This window comes from Micromys minutus, assembly GCF_963924665.1.
Source record: "Micromys minutus genome assembly, chromosome: 13".
NCBI classification, from domain to species: Eukaryota; Metazoa; Chordata; class Mammalia; order Rodentia; family Muridae; genus Micromys; species Micromys minutus.
This window is the reverse complement of record NC_137982.1, coordinates 8,132,257-8,144,804: the sequence shown is the minus strand read 5'-3', so window position 1 is coordinate 8,144,804 and position 12,548 is coordinate 8,132,257. Positions and strand designations below refer to the sequence as shown.

Genomic DNA, 12,548 nt, shown 5'->3' with positions numbered 1-12,548 from the left:
CTTTTTTCCTAGCACTTCCTCACTCACCATCACTGGGTGTGGCAGGAAAGGTGGGTGTGTCAGCTGCCAGGGAGTCACAGTCTGTGTGTGGGTGGCCAGAGCCCAGCAGGGTTTGAGGGGTGCACTGAGTGGTGGCTTGGTTTGGGATGAGCATGACATAAGGGTGTGGCACTGTGGAGCAAAGGTGACGCGTGTGGGGGCTGGGGAGGCATCTATGCAATGGAAACTAGTCACACACAGCAGCGACCGAGGATACATCAGTGTCAGACAACATGGTTTCTGCGGGAGGAGGAAGGGGCTGAGGGTAAAAGCGTCAACTGTATAATCACGAGGACACAAGTTCAAATCCCAGAATCTACATCAATGCCAGACACACAGCAGGAGTGTCTGTAGCCCGCGTTCCAGGCCTGCCAGCCTGGCGATCTGAGTTCAGTCCCTAGACCCCCATGACGCTGTCCTCTGACCTCCACACACTTACTCCTACACACATGCCATACAGACAGACACACACAAAGTTTTAAGTAGAACAGGCCGGCCAGTCTCAACACTCTCCCCACGCTTCCCAATCGCTGGAAAGGACTGTCCAGTGTAAGCCTTGGCAAGATCGCATTTACCAAGCAAACAAAGTGCCAGTCACCAGAGCCGGGAGGAATCCAGAAATAGCCGAGACAATCTGGTCAAAGACGGAAACTACGAGCAAGCCTCAGACCAAGACAACCTGAGGGGCCTGCCCTCTTCCAAAGCATCCGGGCTGAAGACCTTGGGAAAGGCTGTGGAATGGGCAAGGTGCCAAGTGATTCGCAGATGACATCATGCATAGCGGGCTTCAGCAGGATCGCAGCCTGTGTATGCGTCCCGGTGAAGCAGTAACACACGTTTCCAACACCTCAGTCTGAACAGGAAGGAGATACTAGCATGGCCTGCAGTGAGAACCTGGACAAACAGGTGGTGCACTCCTCAGTCGGCCAAGAAACTGATTTTGTGGGGAGATGGGAAGGGGATGACAGGGCTTCAAGGTGCAATCTTGGCTGGCCTGAAATCACTGTATCAGACCAGGCTGGTCTTGAACTCACAGAGATCCACCTGCCTCTGCCTCCTGAGTATTGGGACTAAAGGCGTGTTACCATGTCCAGCTAGTCTTCATATCAACTTTCATTTCAAATAAGGGAGGGCTAGGTACACAGTACAGGAACATTTGCCTTGAAGTGTGACAATATAAGTCTGATGCCTGGAAATCACATAAGGATGGAAGAAGAAAACCAACTTCACCAAGTTGTCCTATGACCTCCACATGGGCACCATGACATGCAACATACACCACTGAGAAAATAAAATTAAATTTAAAAAGGGAAAAAAGGGACAGAAACATGACCCACATTTTCTGGAAAACCAACCACTTATATCAACATAGTAAAAGCTCTTGTGACAGTGGCTGGAGGCCCCATTGCCTTCAGAAATGCTCAGTGGATTGGTGTGTGTCTGTGTCTGTGTGCATTTATGTTTGGTGTGGGGGGAGGGGGGACTAAGGAGGGACAGAGGGAGAGCGCATGTTTTCACTAAGTGCCCATGTTTATACCAGGGCCGCAGGCATAGACCCTGGGGCCAAAGTACCTGGTAGTCGGGGCCCGAGGCCCAGCTATGAAGCTTCCTGGAAGGCGGCTGAGGCTCTGGCACCTTTCGGACAACACGAGACACACCTGCTGCTCCACCCCAGTCTTTTCCTTCCTCCTGAGTGCGCTTGGCATCAGTGCTGTCTGCAGAGCTCAATGACAATGCCCGCTGCCGCCTTGGGTCCCAGTTGTTCCTAGGACAAATGGCAACTGTTAAGTTTCCCCAGACAGTCAGGCCTGTCGACCCCACTGGTCAGGAGGCTCTGGGAATTTTGAAAACAGGTATCACACCACTTGATAGACTAATTTCCTTCAACACTGCACTCACGTCCTTTGTATGTGAACTGCCAAGCTCCAGGCCCAGTGTTTCCCACGTCACCATCTGTCATAAAGCCCCGGGAAACATGGAACTCATCCCCCACCCTCCATGGCAAAGACAAGGCTGACTCACTCGCATCTAAAGAGCTGGGAATTGGGGTTGGAGAGCTGGCTCTGTGGTTAAGAGCATTGGCTGCTTTTGCAGAGGACCTACGTTCAATTTCCAGCAACCACACAGTAGCTCACAACTGTTTTTAACTCCAGTTTCAGGGAATCTAACATCCTCTTCTATCTCCATAAACATATGTGTATGCATGTGATGTACAGACATATTTGCAGGCAAAATACCCATAAAATAAAAGTTTATAAAAATCTTAAAAGAGCAGGAACTGAGCCTCAGAGAGAATAAAGGAGCTGTTGCCACAGGTCAGCAAGGCAGAGCTACAGCAGTGCCCCCAGGAACCCTTAGCGCAGGAGCCCAGTTGCTGCTCTACAAAGGAGCAACAGGCAGACACTAAACGACCATCACAGTGAATATAGGAGGCCCACCAGTGTAGAAATGGAAGCAGGTCCCCCACCCTCCGGGCTGCTGTGAAGACAGAGAGAGGGCGTGCTGGACAGAGCAAAGATGTACAACTAAACACAATCATGGCCACGCATGCACAGGTGTCAAGAAGGCAGTCAACAGCAAAGACTGGAGCAGGAGAGCTAACCACATGCCTGCTACCTTAGCATGTGCATGCACGCATGCACGCTCGCGCGCGCGCGCGCGCGCACACACACACACACACACACACACACACACACACACACAATTTTAAAACAATAAAAATAAAATTAAAAAACCCTAAGGGCTGTTGTATTTTCCAAAGGGCATTAAGTAAAATTAGTCCAATGGAAATGATCCCAGAGAGGTGGGATGAAGTCAGGTATTTGCTCACACCTGAGTGAATGCAGGCAATCTGGTGTGCTCACACCTGAGTGAACTCGGGCAATCTGGTGTGCTCACACCTGCCCCGTACTGTCCCAGTGCACTGCTGTAGAGGGCGCAGCCTCTGAGAGTTCATGGAGTAACGAAGATGAGCCTTCAGTGGTATCCCACAAAAGCTTTTCAGGGTGCCACACACACAACAATCAGTGAAAAATCACATGCAGCGATTTAAGGACCAAGGCAAAGGACCAGACAGTCAAGCGTGGATGCATGCTGACTAGTTTCTACATGCTGTCTTGAGCAGACCTTGTTCCTGCTGCTATGGAAACCAAGAACTGCTCCTAGCACGTGACCACCAAGCAGCAGCACTGCCTGTGTGGAGCTGACAGCCCCACACGAGGAATTGGAGTCAGGGGACTCACCACTTTGACCGGCCATCCTTCACAACTTCCTCCTCATCTTCATCATCACTGAACTTCAGTTTCTCAGAATAGTCCACTTCTTCGTGGAGGCCTGAAATGGCAAAAAGACCCAGGAAAGTGAGAAAACGTAAGGACGGTGTCTCGTGCATCACGGTCACTGAAATCCCAGCTGTGGTGTCCCACCTGAGGCAAGAGGCTGCAACTCCTGACAGGGTCCTAGGGAAAACTCGATGAACTGGACACCAACCCTCCCACAGACAGGTGTTAAATCAAGAGAACAATAAAGACACCCTCCCTATGTGGCCCCCTAACTCACAGTTGTGAGTGCTTCGGGGTGCTGGATTTACAGACATGCACCACCACAGCAAACCTGAAACTGTAATCCAAGGCAAAACAAGGGAAAACGGACAGGGTCTACCTCTACAACACAGACACTCTGTCAGAGAGACGGCTAGTGACCCATGCCCCACACCCCGACTAGCACAGGCAGGAAGTGTCTATAACTGACGGACAAAATGTGGTGGGTCCATCTAGCACCCAATGCCACTGGGTTGTAAATATGAATGCGGGTGACTGGGGAGACCTGCACATGCACACGCTCGTGCACACACACCAAAGATAAAAGTAAAGACCTTCACAAACACAGATGTCTGCAGTGTTAGAAAGACATTAGCAAACTGAATCTAAGCACATAAAAAATGAAGACATTTTATATGGAAACAGTTACTAACGCATGTTGTCAAGACAAAGAAGGCAAGTCCTATGAAAACATGCCCAGGGTCGACCCGCTTACCCAGTGAGACTTACAGAACAAAACCCAAAATGTTCAGCAAACTAGAACCAGAAGGGAATGTCCCCACCCTGAGAGTCAGTGTGCCTAGCACGACCCTAGAAACACCACACCATAAAACAAGCAAAAGGCATAAAAACTGACAGAAAAGACAGCTGGGAGTGTGTCTCACACTGAAGCACTTGCTGAGCATGCCTGAAGCCCCGGGCTCCTTCCCCAACACCACAAAAACAGTAATCCTAAAATTTATTATCTAATTAATGTAAAACAATTTATGTCTGTCTGCTTTTTGGAACAGAGTCTCACTATGTGGACCTAGCTGACCTGGAACTCTCTGTGTAGACCAGACTAGATCCACCTCCTGCACACCGGGATTAAAGGCATGTGCCCCCATACCAGGCTCATGAAACATTTTGTAAAGGAGCAGAGAGATATAATTTAGTGAGAAAGGTCCTGGATTTGCTCTCCAACCTCATAAAACCAAAGTATCTTCATTTACAGGTGACATGAGAGTTCCTATAGAAAAGTCTAGGTCAATAAAAATACAGTAAGACTGGTAGGCTTGTTCAAAGTCCAGTGAAAAATCCAGCTGGTATGTTTAAAAAATCTTCGAAATGATTAGAAAAAATATACTTATAATAATATCTAAAACATAAAGTACCTGAAAAACTATTGTCAGTATTTATTTGCTTAGGAGACGCTGTCATAAGTCACAGGTGGGCCTTGAACTTGCTGTGTAGTCAAAGTCCCATCCACTTGCCACCACAGCCCACTGGTATGGTGGAGGGGATGAAACACAGTGCCTTCTGCATGCCAGGCAAATAGGCCCTCAATCCATGTCCCTGGTACATGCTGAACAAGCCATGAATAAAAATTTCAGAAAACACGAGACACTGCTCAGCAGTTGAGATTATGTATAACTCTTGCAAAGAACTTAAGTTTGGAGTCTAGGAACTCTAATTACAGCTTCAAGGGATCTGGCGCCCCCTCCTGGCCTCAAAGGGCATCTGCACTCATGTGCATATAGACACACATACACTTAAATAAATCTTTAAAGTAAAACAGGATGCTCTCCATTGACAACTATAGAACATTGATAAGAAAGAAGATCTAGCAAAGAGATTCACCAGAATCCTGGAACTCAAGAGTCAAAACTGAGCAGCTAAGTCTGACATAGAAGCAGGCTCTGTAAATACTGCCAGGGCCAAGTACAAATGTGCACAAATCTGCAAAGAACTTGAGGACTCAAAAGTACAAAGACTCAAGGGGAAAACATACCCTCTGAGTTTAAGATATACCTTAATTTGCACAGCTGGACAAACAGATCCATGGAAATAATGTCATCCACAAACAGGCAAAATTTACATGGTTGATTGAAGTTTGGCAAAGGTACCAAACCAACTCAGGAGGAAGTCTTAGTAAGTGGGAACCATGGATGAGCCAACAGCAAAGGCAACAGACCATTGGACACCAGGGAACATCACTACTGCCAAGGAAGGCAAAGAACATCTGAATCGGGTGCAAACAGTGAACTGTGTTTTATTTTTACTCATGTAAGTGAATGTCATGTGTAGACCGGTGCCTCATGTGAGCCAGAAGGGGGATCCCAGGTGGGTCTTCTGCAACCGGACATGCTCTTAACCACTGAGCCACCTCTCCAGCCTACTAAATAATGTAATTTCTTTCTTTTTAATTATTTATTATGTATGTGTGTGTGCCTGCATAAATTTATCTGTAGCACATGCATGCAGGTGTCCAAGGGGGTAGTGAACTTCTGACCTAGGAACTGGAGTTACTGGTAATTGTGAGCTATCTGCTGTGGCTGCAGGACTTAAAACCAGGTCCTCCGCAAGAGCCGTGGGTGTTCTAAACCAGTGCGCTATCTTTCCAGCCAGGGGTCTAACCTGACCTCTATCTTTGCTTCTGTTTTTTTTTTTTTTTTTCTTTTAACTTTTATTTTTATTGAGATAGGATCTCACATGCAGACCAGGCTGGCCTCAAACTCATAGAGATCTGCCCACCTCTGCCTCTTGAGTCTGGTATTAAAGGCGTGCTCCACCACACTGGGTTAGGTTGTTTGTTATTGGATTTTTGGTTTTGTTTTTTAATGTTTAATTCTGTCCATCTGATGAGGCGGAAGAGGTATCAGCTCCTTTGAATTACAGATGGTTATGAGCTCCTGCAGAACAGCCAGTGCTCTGAACAACACACACACACACACACACACACACACACACACACACACACGGAACCATATAGGTGCAATCCTAGAGTTTAGAAGGTTGGAGCAAGACACAGAGGTCAAGATCAGTCTGGGTTACAGACCAAGACCTTGCCTCAAAAGCAGCAGGACAGGGTCCAGTAAAATAACTCAGAGGGTGGAGTGTCTATCCGCAAGGCTGATGACCTGAGTTGGACCCCAGGACAGATATCGGAAAGAGAATCAACTCCCATAAGACAGCCCCTGATCACATGTGTGCCAGGACGCAGGCATGCAAGCCCATGTGCATACACACATTTACCAAGGATATAAATAAATTTATTTATTTATATTATATTTAATATTATATTAAAAAGAACTTTAAGAGAAGGGGAGCTCCTTGGGGCTGTGTAAGCACACAGTCTTGCATATGTGGGCTTAATCCTCAGCATGGAATGATTTCTAGACAGGCATATTGGTAAATGACTGCAATTCCAGAAAGTTCTTCTAAAAACATAGCATCACGATCTCCCACAGCTTTACAACTAAGAGCAGAGCCCCATTCAGGGAGTGCCCTGTGGCCCGGCTGCATACAAGGGCTGCTGTGTCTCTGACCACTCACCTGCCCAGCCGTCATCTGCATCAGTGTCCAGATCATCCAGGCCCTTCAGATTTTCTGCGTTGATGATGGTAGGCCGTGGTGCCCGCTCCACCAGCTGCCTCAGTGGGCGCACAGGCCGTGCCACACCTGGCCTTTCTTTCCTGATGAGACAGACAAAAATGGTGGGCTCATGTCAACCTACTGGCGGAAACGGTCACTTTCCAAAACCGAGTTCCACCTTGCACAGTGCGGTGTCTGAGTGAATAACCGAGCTACTTCCTTAGAAAAGATGTGCAATGAGGTTCTAGCTAGGGTTCAGTTCCATCAGAGTGCCCTGCTCACTGCCGGCCCCACCACAGCCCTGCCACCCAGCCCACGGTCTCCAGAGCACAAAGCGCTCATGCATGAGTTGTCTCACCCCCGACACACATGACCACAGGGTCACAGCCTTACCCATCTTGGTCATTCATCTGGAACTGTCTGAAAGGAACACGAGGTTCCAGGCGGAGCTGAGGAAGGGGGAAAGAGCTTCGTTCCACCGTACTCTGGTTCTCTGATGACTGTGGTGAACACATCTGAAATACAGGACCAATGAGTAAGATTTTGTAACAATGGTCCCAATTACATGTTAAATGAGAATTCATTTGGGAAAGTGGAAAAGAGGGGTGAGGGGAACAGGAAAGAGTGGATGGTGGGCTTTCTAATGAATCACAGCACCCCGTCTGGCTTGGGTTCAATAAGGCCAAGAATACATGTCCTTTCTTTTTCTAAAGCAAAGCTACAATGGCATCTGAACAACAGGGACAGAAGCAGAGGCAGTGGACCTGGAACAGCCAGAGGGAGCAGGACCCTGCTGCAGGCCACAGAGAGAGAGCTCGGGCTGAGTGGTGAACAGGAGCATCCGATTATGGGACAGGATGCTCTAAAGACTTACAAAAGCTGGAAGCATGTCATGGTATGTGGGCGGCTGGTAAACATGTCCCATGAACTGTGAGGCCCCTTTGCGGCTGGGCTGAGCCGGGCGGAGAGAGGGGTCCTTAGAATCGCTGGTGCATGCCGAGGAGGGGGCTCCATCTCCCCCAGTGGAGTTCCTGCTGCCCAGCTCTGTTGGGGAGGTGCTCAGAGACGTGGCAGAAATGATGTTTCGCCCACCGCCCTCCCTCCAGCTTGTCACATCTGTAAAGTGGAAAGACAAAAGAGGAGAGGAAAGGGGAGGGAGATTTGTAAGGTTCTAAGGGGCAAGGGACACTACCCGTTCTTAAAAATACCCCTAATCACAATGAAAACAGAAAAAGAAACCCAAGTGTTGTCAGGGCAAGTGGGGAGCAGGAAGGTAGAATTTCTTAAGGGGTACTGGATATATGCCTGAGAAGAAAGTGAGTTCCTCTTCAGAGGGACACAAGAGGAAACACAACTGGGTTCCTGTGGCTGAGACCACCCAGAGGGTAGAATGTGAGGACATCAGGACAGCCTGACTCACTCCTTCAGCCAACACTGCCCTACCCATCAAGGCCAGCGTGACTCTTGACATGGGCTCACATTTAAACCACTGCCCAAGGAGCCTCTGTTTAAATCACGGACTGGTACACACACAGAACAAAACACACACTCAGTTCACAGGTAAAAATCTGAGGATGGAGCTGGTAACATATCTCTGTGGGCAGCTGCCAACCCAAATTTGATCCCCATGACTGCTTTGGCAAATGGGAGCAATGCCCACAGGTCCCTGCCCCTGCGTGCTACAGGGGGTGTCCCCACCTGATAAACACACACAAAATACGCAAAGCTCTGACAGCTGTCTGCCCCTGAGACTGAGCTTCTTGGGCCCACTCACAGACACACCCAGCCTGGTTTTTCTTTTCTGAGAAGGTCTCACTCTATATCCCTGGCTGGCTTAGAGCTCTCTGTAGGCCAGGCTGGCCTCAAACTCAAAGATCCATCTGCCTCTGCCTCCTAAGTGCTGGGATTAAAGGCAAGAGCCACCATGCTTGGCCAGACTGACTCTTCTTATGCCTACTTAAGATTAATTTACTTTTTTTAAATTTTTCATTTTTTATTTATAAAGTACGCTGTAGCTGTCTTCAGACACACCAGAAGGCATTGAATCCCATTATAGATGGTTTTGGGCCACCATGTGGTTGCTGGGAATTGAACTCAGGACCTCTGGAAGAGCAGTGAATGCTCTTAACCACTGAGCCATCTCTCCAGCCCTTAAGATTAATGTATAAAAGAAGAAACATATCAGTGGTGTGAACGTGCATGCTTCCACAGCGTGCGGTAGTTCTCAGCGTTTCTCTGAACTCAGTTACTGCAGGTTAACTTATGTGGCCCCACCGAATCTACCAGGACTGTGGGCCAGACTCCCCTCAGCCACTTCTGGTGCTGAAACAGGGAAGGACCCAGCGCTCGCTATCACCAAGAGAAAAGAAGCCAGCATGAGGGCTGGGCAGCCAGACCGTTCATACTCTGCCACAATCTTGGGAAGCCACGGTCACCCCTTAGGCCATCTGCTTCTCATCTTCTCAGAGGGAACTGTCTAGAAGCTGGTTGTGTTTCACACTTTAGCCCCATGGGGTGACCGACCTCAGTGAAAGCAGCTCTCCCCTAACACTGTCTACCCATTCAGCATTGTGCACATTCAGCAAAGTTGCTGTTTTGCCAGAGTGGCACGGGGGTCACTGGGCTTCAGGACAGTGCCTCTGACTTGTCTTCCAGCAGGAGAGGCCTTGGGACCCAACAATACAGACAGACAAAAGATCATTGAGTTTCTAGAGCTGAAAGGAGTTCGGCTTCCTTGGTCAGGCCAGACAGAAAACCCAGTTCTTAAACAGGAGAACCCATACCAAAGGCCTGCTGGCAAAGTACCCACAACAGGCCTGTCCTGACCCCTGGCACCAGAGGGCGCAACAGTGCCAGCTCCGCAGGATCTATCTGGACAATTCTGATATGGCTGGGGAAGGGTGGAAGCCAGACTGTGACAAGCTCCTGGTCACAGTCAGCATAGGGAGGGCATGGGAACAGGCTATTGGACCAGGGACTTGATCAAGTTAGCTGCAGCCTGTATGTATCCATGAAGCAAAAGCTAGCTTAGTGGAAGTAATGACAGATGATCAATGGACACGTGGTAAGACATGGCTCAGCAAGGACGAGAGCCAGAGGTGAGAAACAGGCCAGAGGCGGCCAGGACAAACATGTCAAGCAGCTACCTGCTTCCATGCTCTGACACCTACGCCCAAGCAGCTACGGGACACCTAGAAGTGTAAAAAGCAAAGGGTCTGGTGCCCAGCGCTGAGCTAAGGACAGAGCTGCCCTCCACTCACTCTGAGGGCGGAGGCTTGGTCCTGGCCCATACGACAGATCTAAGGCGCCCTTTTCTTTGCCAGCCTTGTCCTGCCCTCCAGCTGCTTTCAGCGTCGGAAATTCCTCGGGAGAGAAGGATAACAGTCGGCTTGAGCCCCTTAAACCTGTTGAAAGAGGCAGAGAAGACACGGGGAGCAAGTGAGACAGTTCCCACTGCTTCCCTAGCCCCCTGCAGCCTGGCGTGGCTGCAGGCAGTGATAATGACTCCCTTAGCTGTCCCCAAGAGCTGGCAGGTGCCTGCACAGGATGAGGGTGCAGGATGTCACCTCTGCACCAGCACATGTGCCTTTCCACCCCTAGGAGTCACCTGGTACTTGTACAGGCTTCATGAGAGGTAGCAAATGACACCCCACAAGGCTGTGGCCTGTGAGTTCTGAGGCTCACCTTTCAACCTTCTCCAGTCCTGCAAAGCCAAGTGTGGTCCTGGTGTAACCCCAAGACCATTTCTCTCATCGGCTGTAACTCACTGCTCAACTACAACCCCGTTGGAAGGAGCAGGCCTATTTTAACTCCACTCCTGACATACAAATCCCATCACTTCCTGGATGGACAGAGATTGGCCTTTTAAGGTCCATGGTGGGAACTGGTCCTCTCTCAGCTATGCAGCCCATGCTGAGTACCACAGGACTGAATGGAGGGACCACACCATTGTCCCACTGTGCCAATCTGCTCGAGGTACGGTCAAGCCATACCCCTAGGTTTTCAGTACAATGCGTAGGCACCTGCAGACTGAAACCAGTGTGCACGGGGAAATGGTCAGGCCACTGCAGCAGTGGCAGACAGTGGCCTGCTTGCCCCCACACTCACTGAGAAGGCTGCGTGAGAACAGCCAAGTGATGGCATCAACCAAACTCACCCTCCATGGGCAAAACTGAGAAAAGGTAAGTGGTTGGTGTTAGCTGTCAACCTGACACTCTAGAACAGTGGCTTTCAACCTTCCAGAGGTGAGCAACCCTTTTACGGGGTCACAGCAGTTATTTATATCACAATTCATAACAGAAGCAAAGTCACAGTTATAAAGTAGCAATGAAAATAATTTTATGATTGGGAGAATCACTACATGAGGAACTGTCTTTAAAAAAAAAAAAAATCAAAGCATTAGGAAGGTGAGAGCCATTGCTCTACAATCACCTGGGGAAGGGGTCTCAAGGAAGGACTGTATGAATCATGTTGGCTAATGGGGATGTCTGTGGGGCATAATTTTGATAATGTTAATTGGGTGGGAACTCCTACCCACTGGGGGTAGCACCATTCCCTAGGCATGGGGTCATGGACTGTTTAAGAGTGGAAACCAAGTTGAACATGAGCATGCATGCATTCACTCATACGCTCATTCATTCATTCATTCATTCATTCATTGCTCCCCACTTTTAACTGTGATGTGGCTTTAATGCCTGGCATCTTCACTTCCACTTCCCAACGATGACAGACCATAATGAAATTGTAAATTAAATAAATTCTCTTTTCTTTCCTTTTATCACAGCAACAAAAAACAAAACTATGACAGGTAACTCAACCTCATGCCAGCACACTAGTATCCCTAAGATCTCAGCACTTCTCCACTTTGGCAATCTACCACGTGACAGCAAGGTAATCAACCAGCCACACACGGGGGAGGGGCACACACCTCTCATCTCTGCCCTGCACTTGCAAGGCATGCCTGATGAAATAGTTATGATCGTCTATGTAAAAGCTAGAAGAAATGGCAGGGATCTGTAATTCCAGCACTCCTTAGAAGGCAGACAGAATGATCCAGAAACTTCTGAGCCAGCATGGGATGCAAAGGCAAGAAATAAAACCCCACTTTAAGAAAGGGGTAGGTGAGAACTGACTTATGGAAGCTGTCCTCTGACAGTCACATATGTGCACTGTGGTACCCATGCACCTGCGTGCGAGGCAAGCAAAAACACTCACACATACACACACACACAGTTTTAGAAAAAGTCGGTACCAGGCACCATGGCATATATCTATAATCAGACGAGGAAGTCTTAATTATAAAATGCCTCCATAAGATTGTAGACATGGCTGTGGGGCATTTTCTTGGTTACTGATTGATGTATGGGACCCAGCCAACAGGAGGCAGTGCTACCCCTGGGTATATCACATATAAAAAGCAAACTGAAGACCAGAGGAGTAAGCCAGGAAGCAGCATTCCTTTGACTTCCACTCCTGCCTCCAGCTAGGGCCCAGTCCAGAGCTCCTGTACAGACTTCACTCATGTTAGGCTGTGAGCTGAAACAAACCCTTTCCTCTCCTAGCTGCTTTTGGTCATGGTGTTTGTCACAGCAATAGAAATTAATTTAAGACAATGAG

General features: G+C 48.7%; 1 protein-coding gene across 6 annotated transcripts in view; it reads right to left on the bottom strand.

The window, feature by feature from the left end:
• The window catches only part of PRRC2B (proline rich coiled-coil 2B), a 77,907-nt gene that overhangs the window by 29,433 nt on the left and 35,926 nt on the right, over nucleotides 1-12,548 (bottom strand). For all 6 annotated transcript variants that reach the window (XM_080927243.1, XM_080927246.1, XM_080927244.1 and 3 more), the window contains exons 6-11: nucleotides 10,193-10,336; nucleotides 7,807-8,048; nucleotides 7,326-7,447; nucleotides 6,894-7,033; nucleotides 3,282-3,372; nucleotides 1,612-1,804 (exon numbers count right to left, since the gene is read on the bottom strand). In XM_080927243.1, coding sequence (XP_080783369.1) covers nucleotides 1,612-1,804; nucleotides 3,282-3,372; nucleotides 6,894-7,033; nucleotides 7,326-7,447; nucleotides 7,807-8,048; nucleotides 10,193-10,336 — 932 coding nt within the window. The remainder of the gene's footprint in view (nucleotides 1-1,611; nucleotides 1,805-3,281; nucleotides 3,373-6,893; nucleotides 7,034-7,325; nucleotides 7,448-7,806; nucleotides 8,049-10,192; nucleotides 10,337-12,548) is intronic.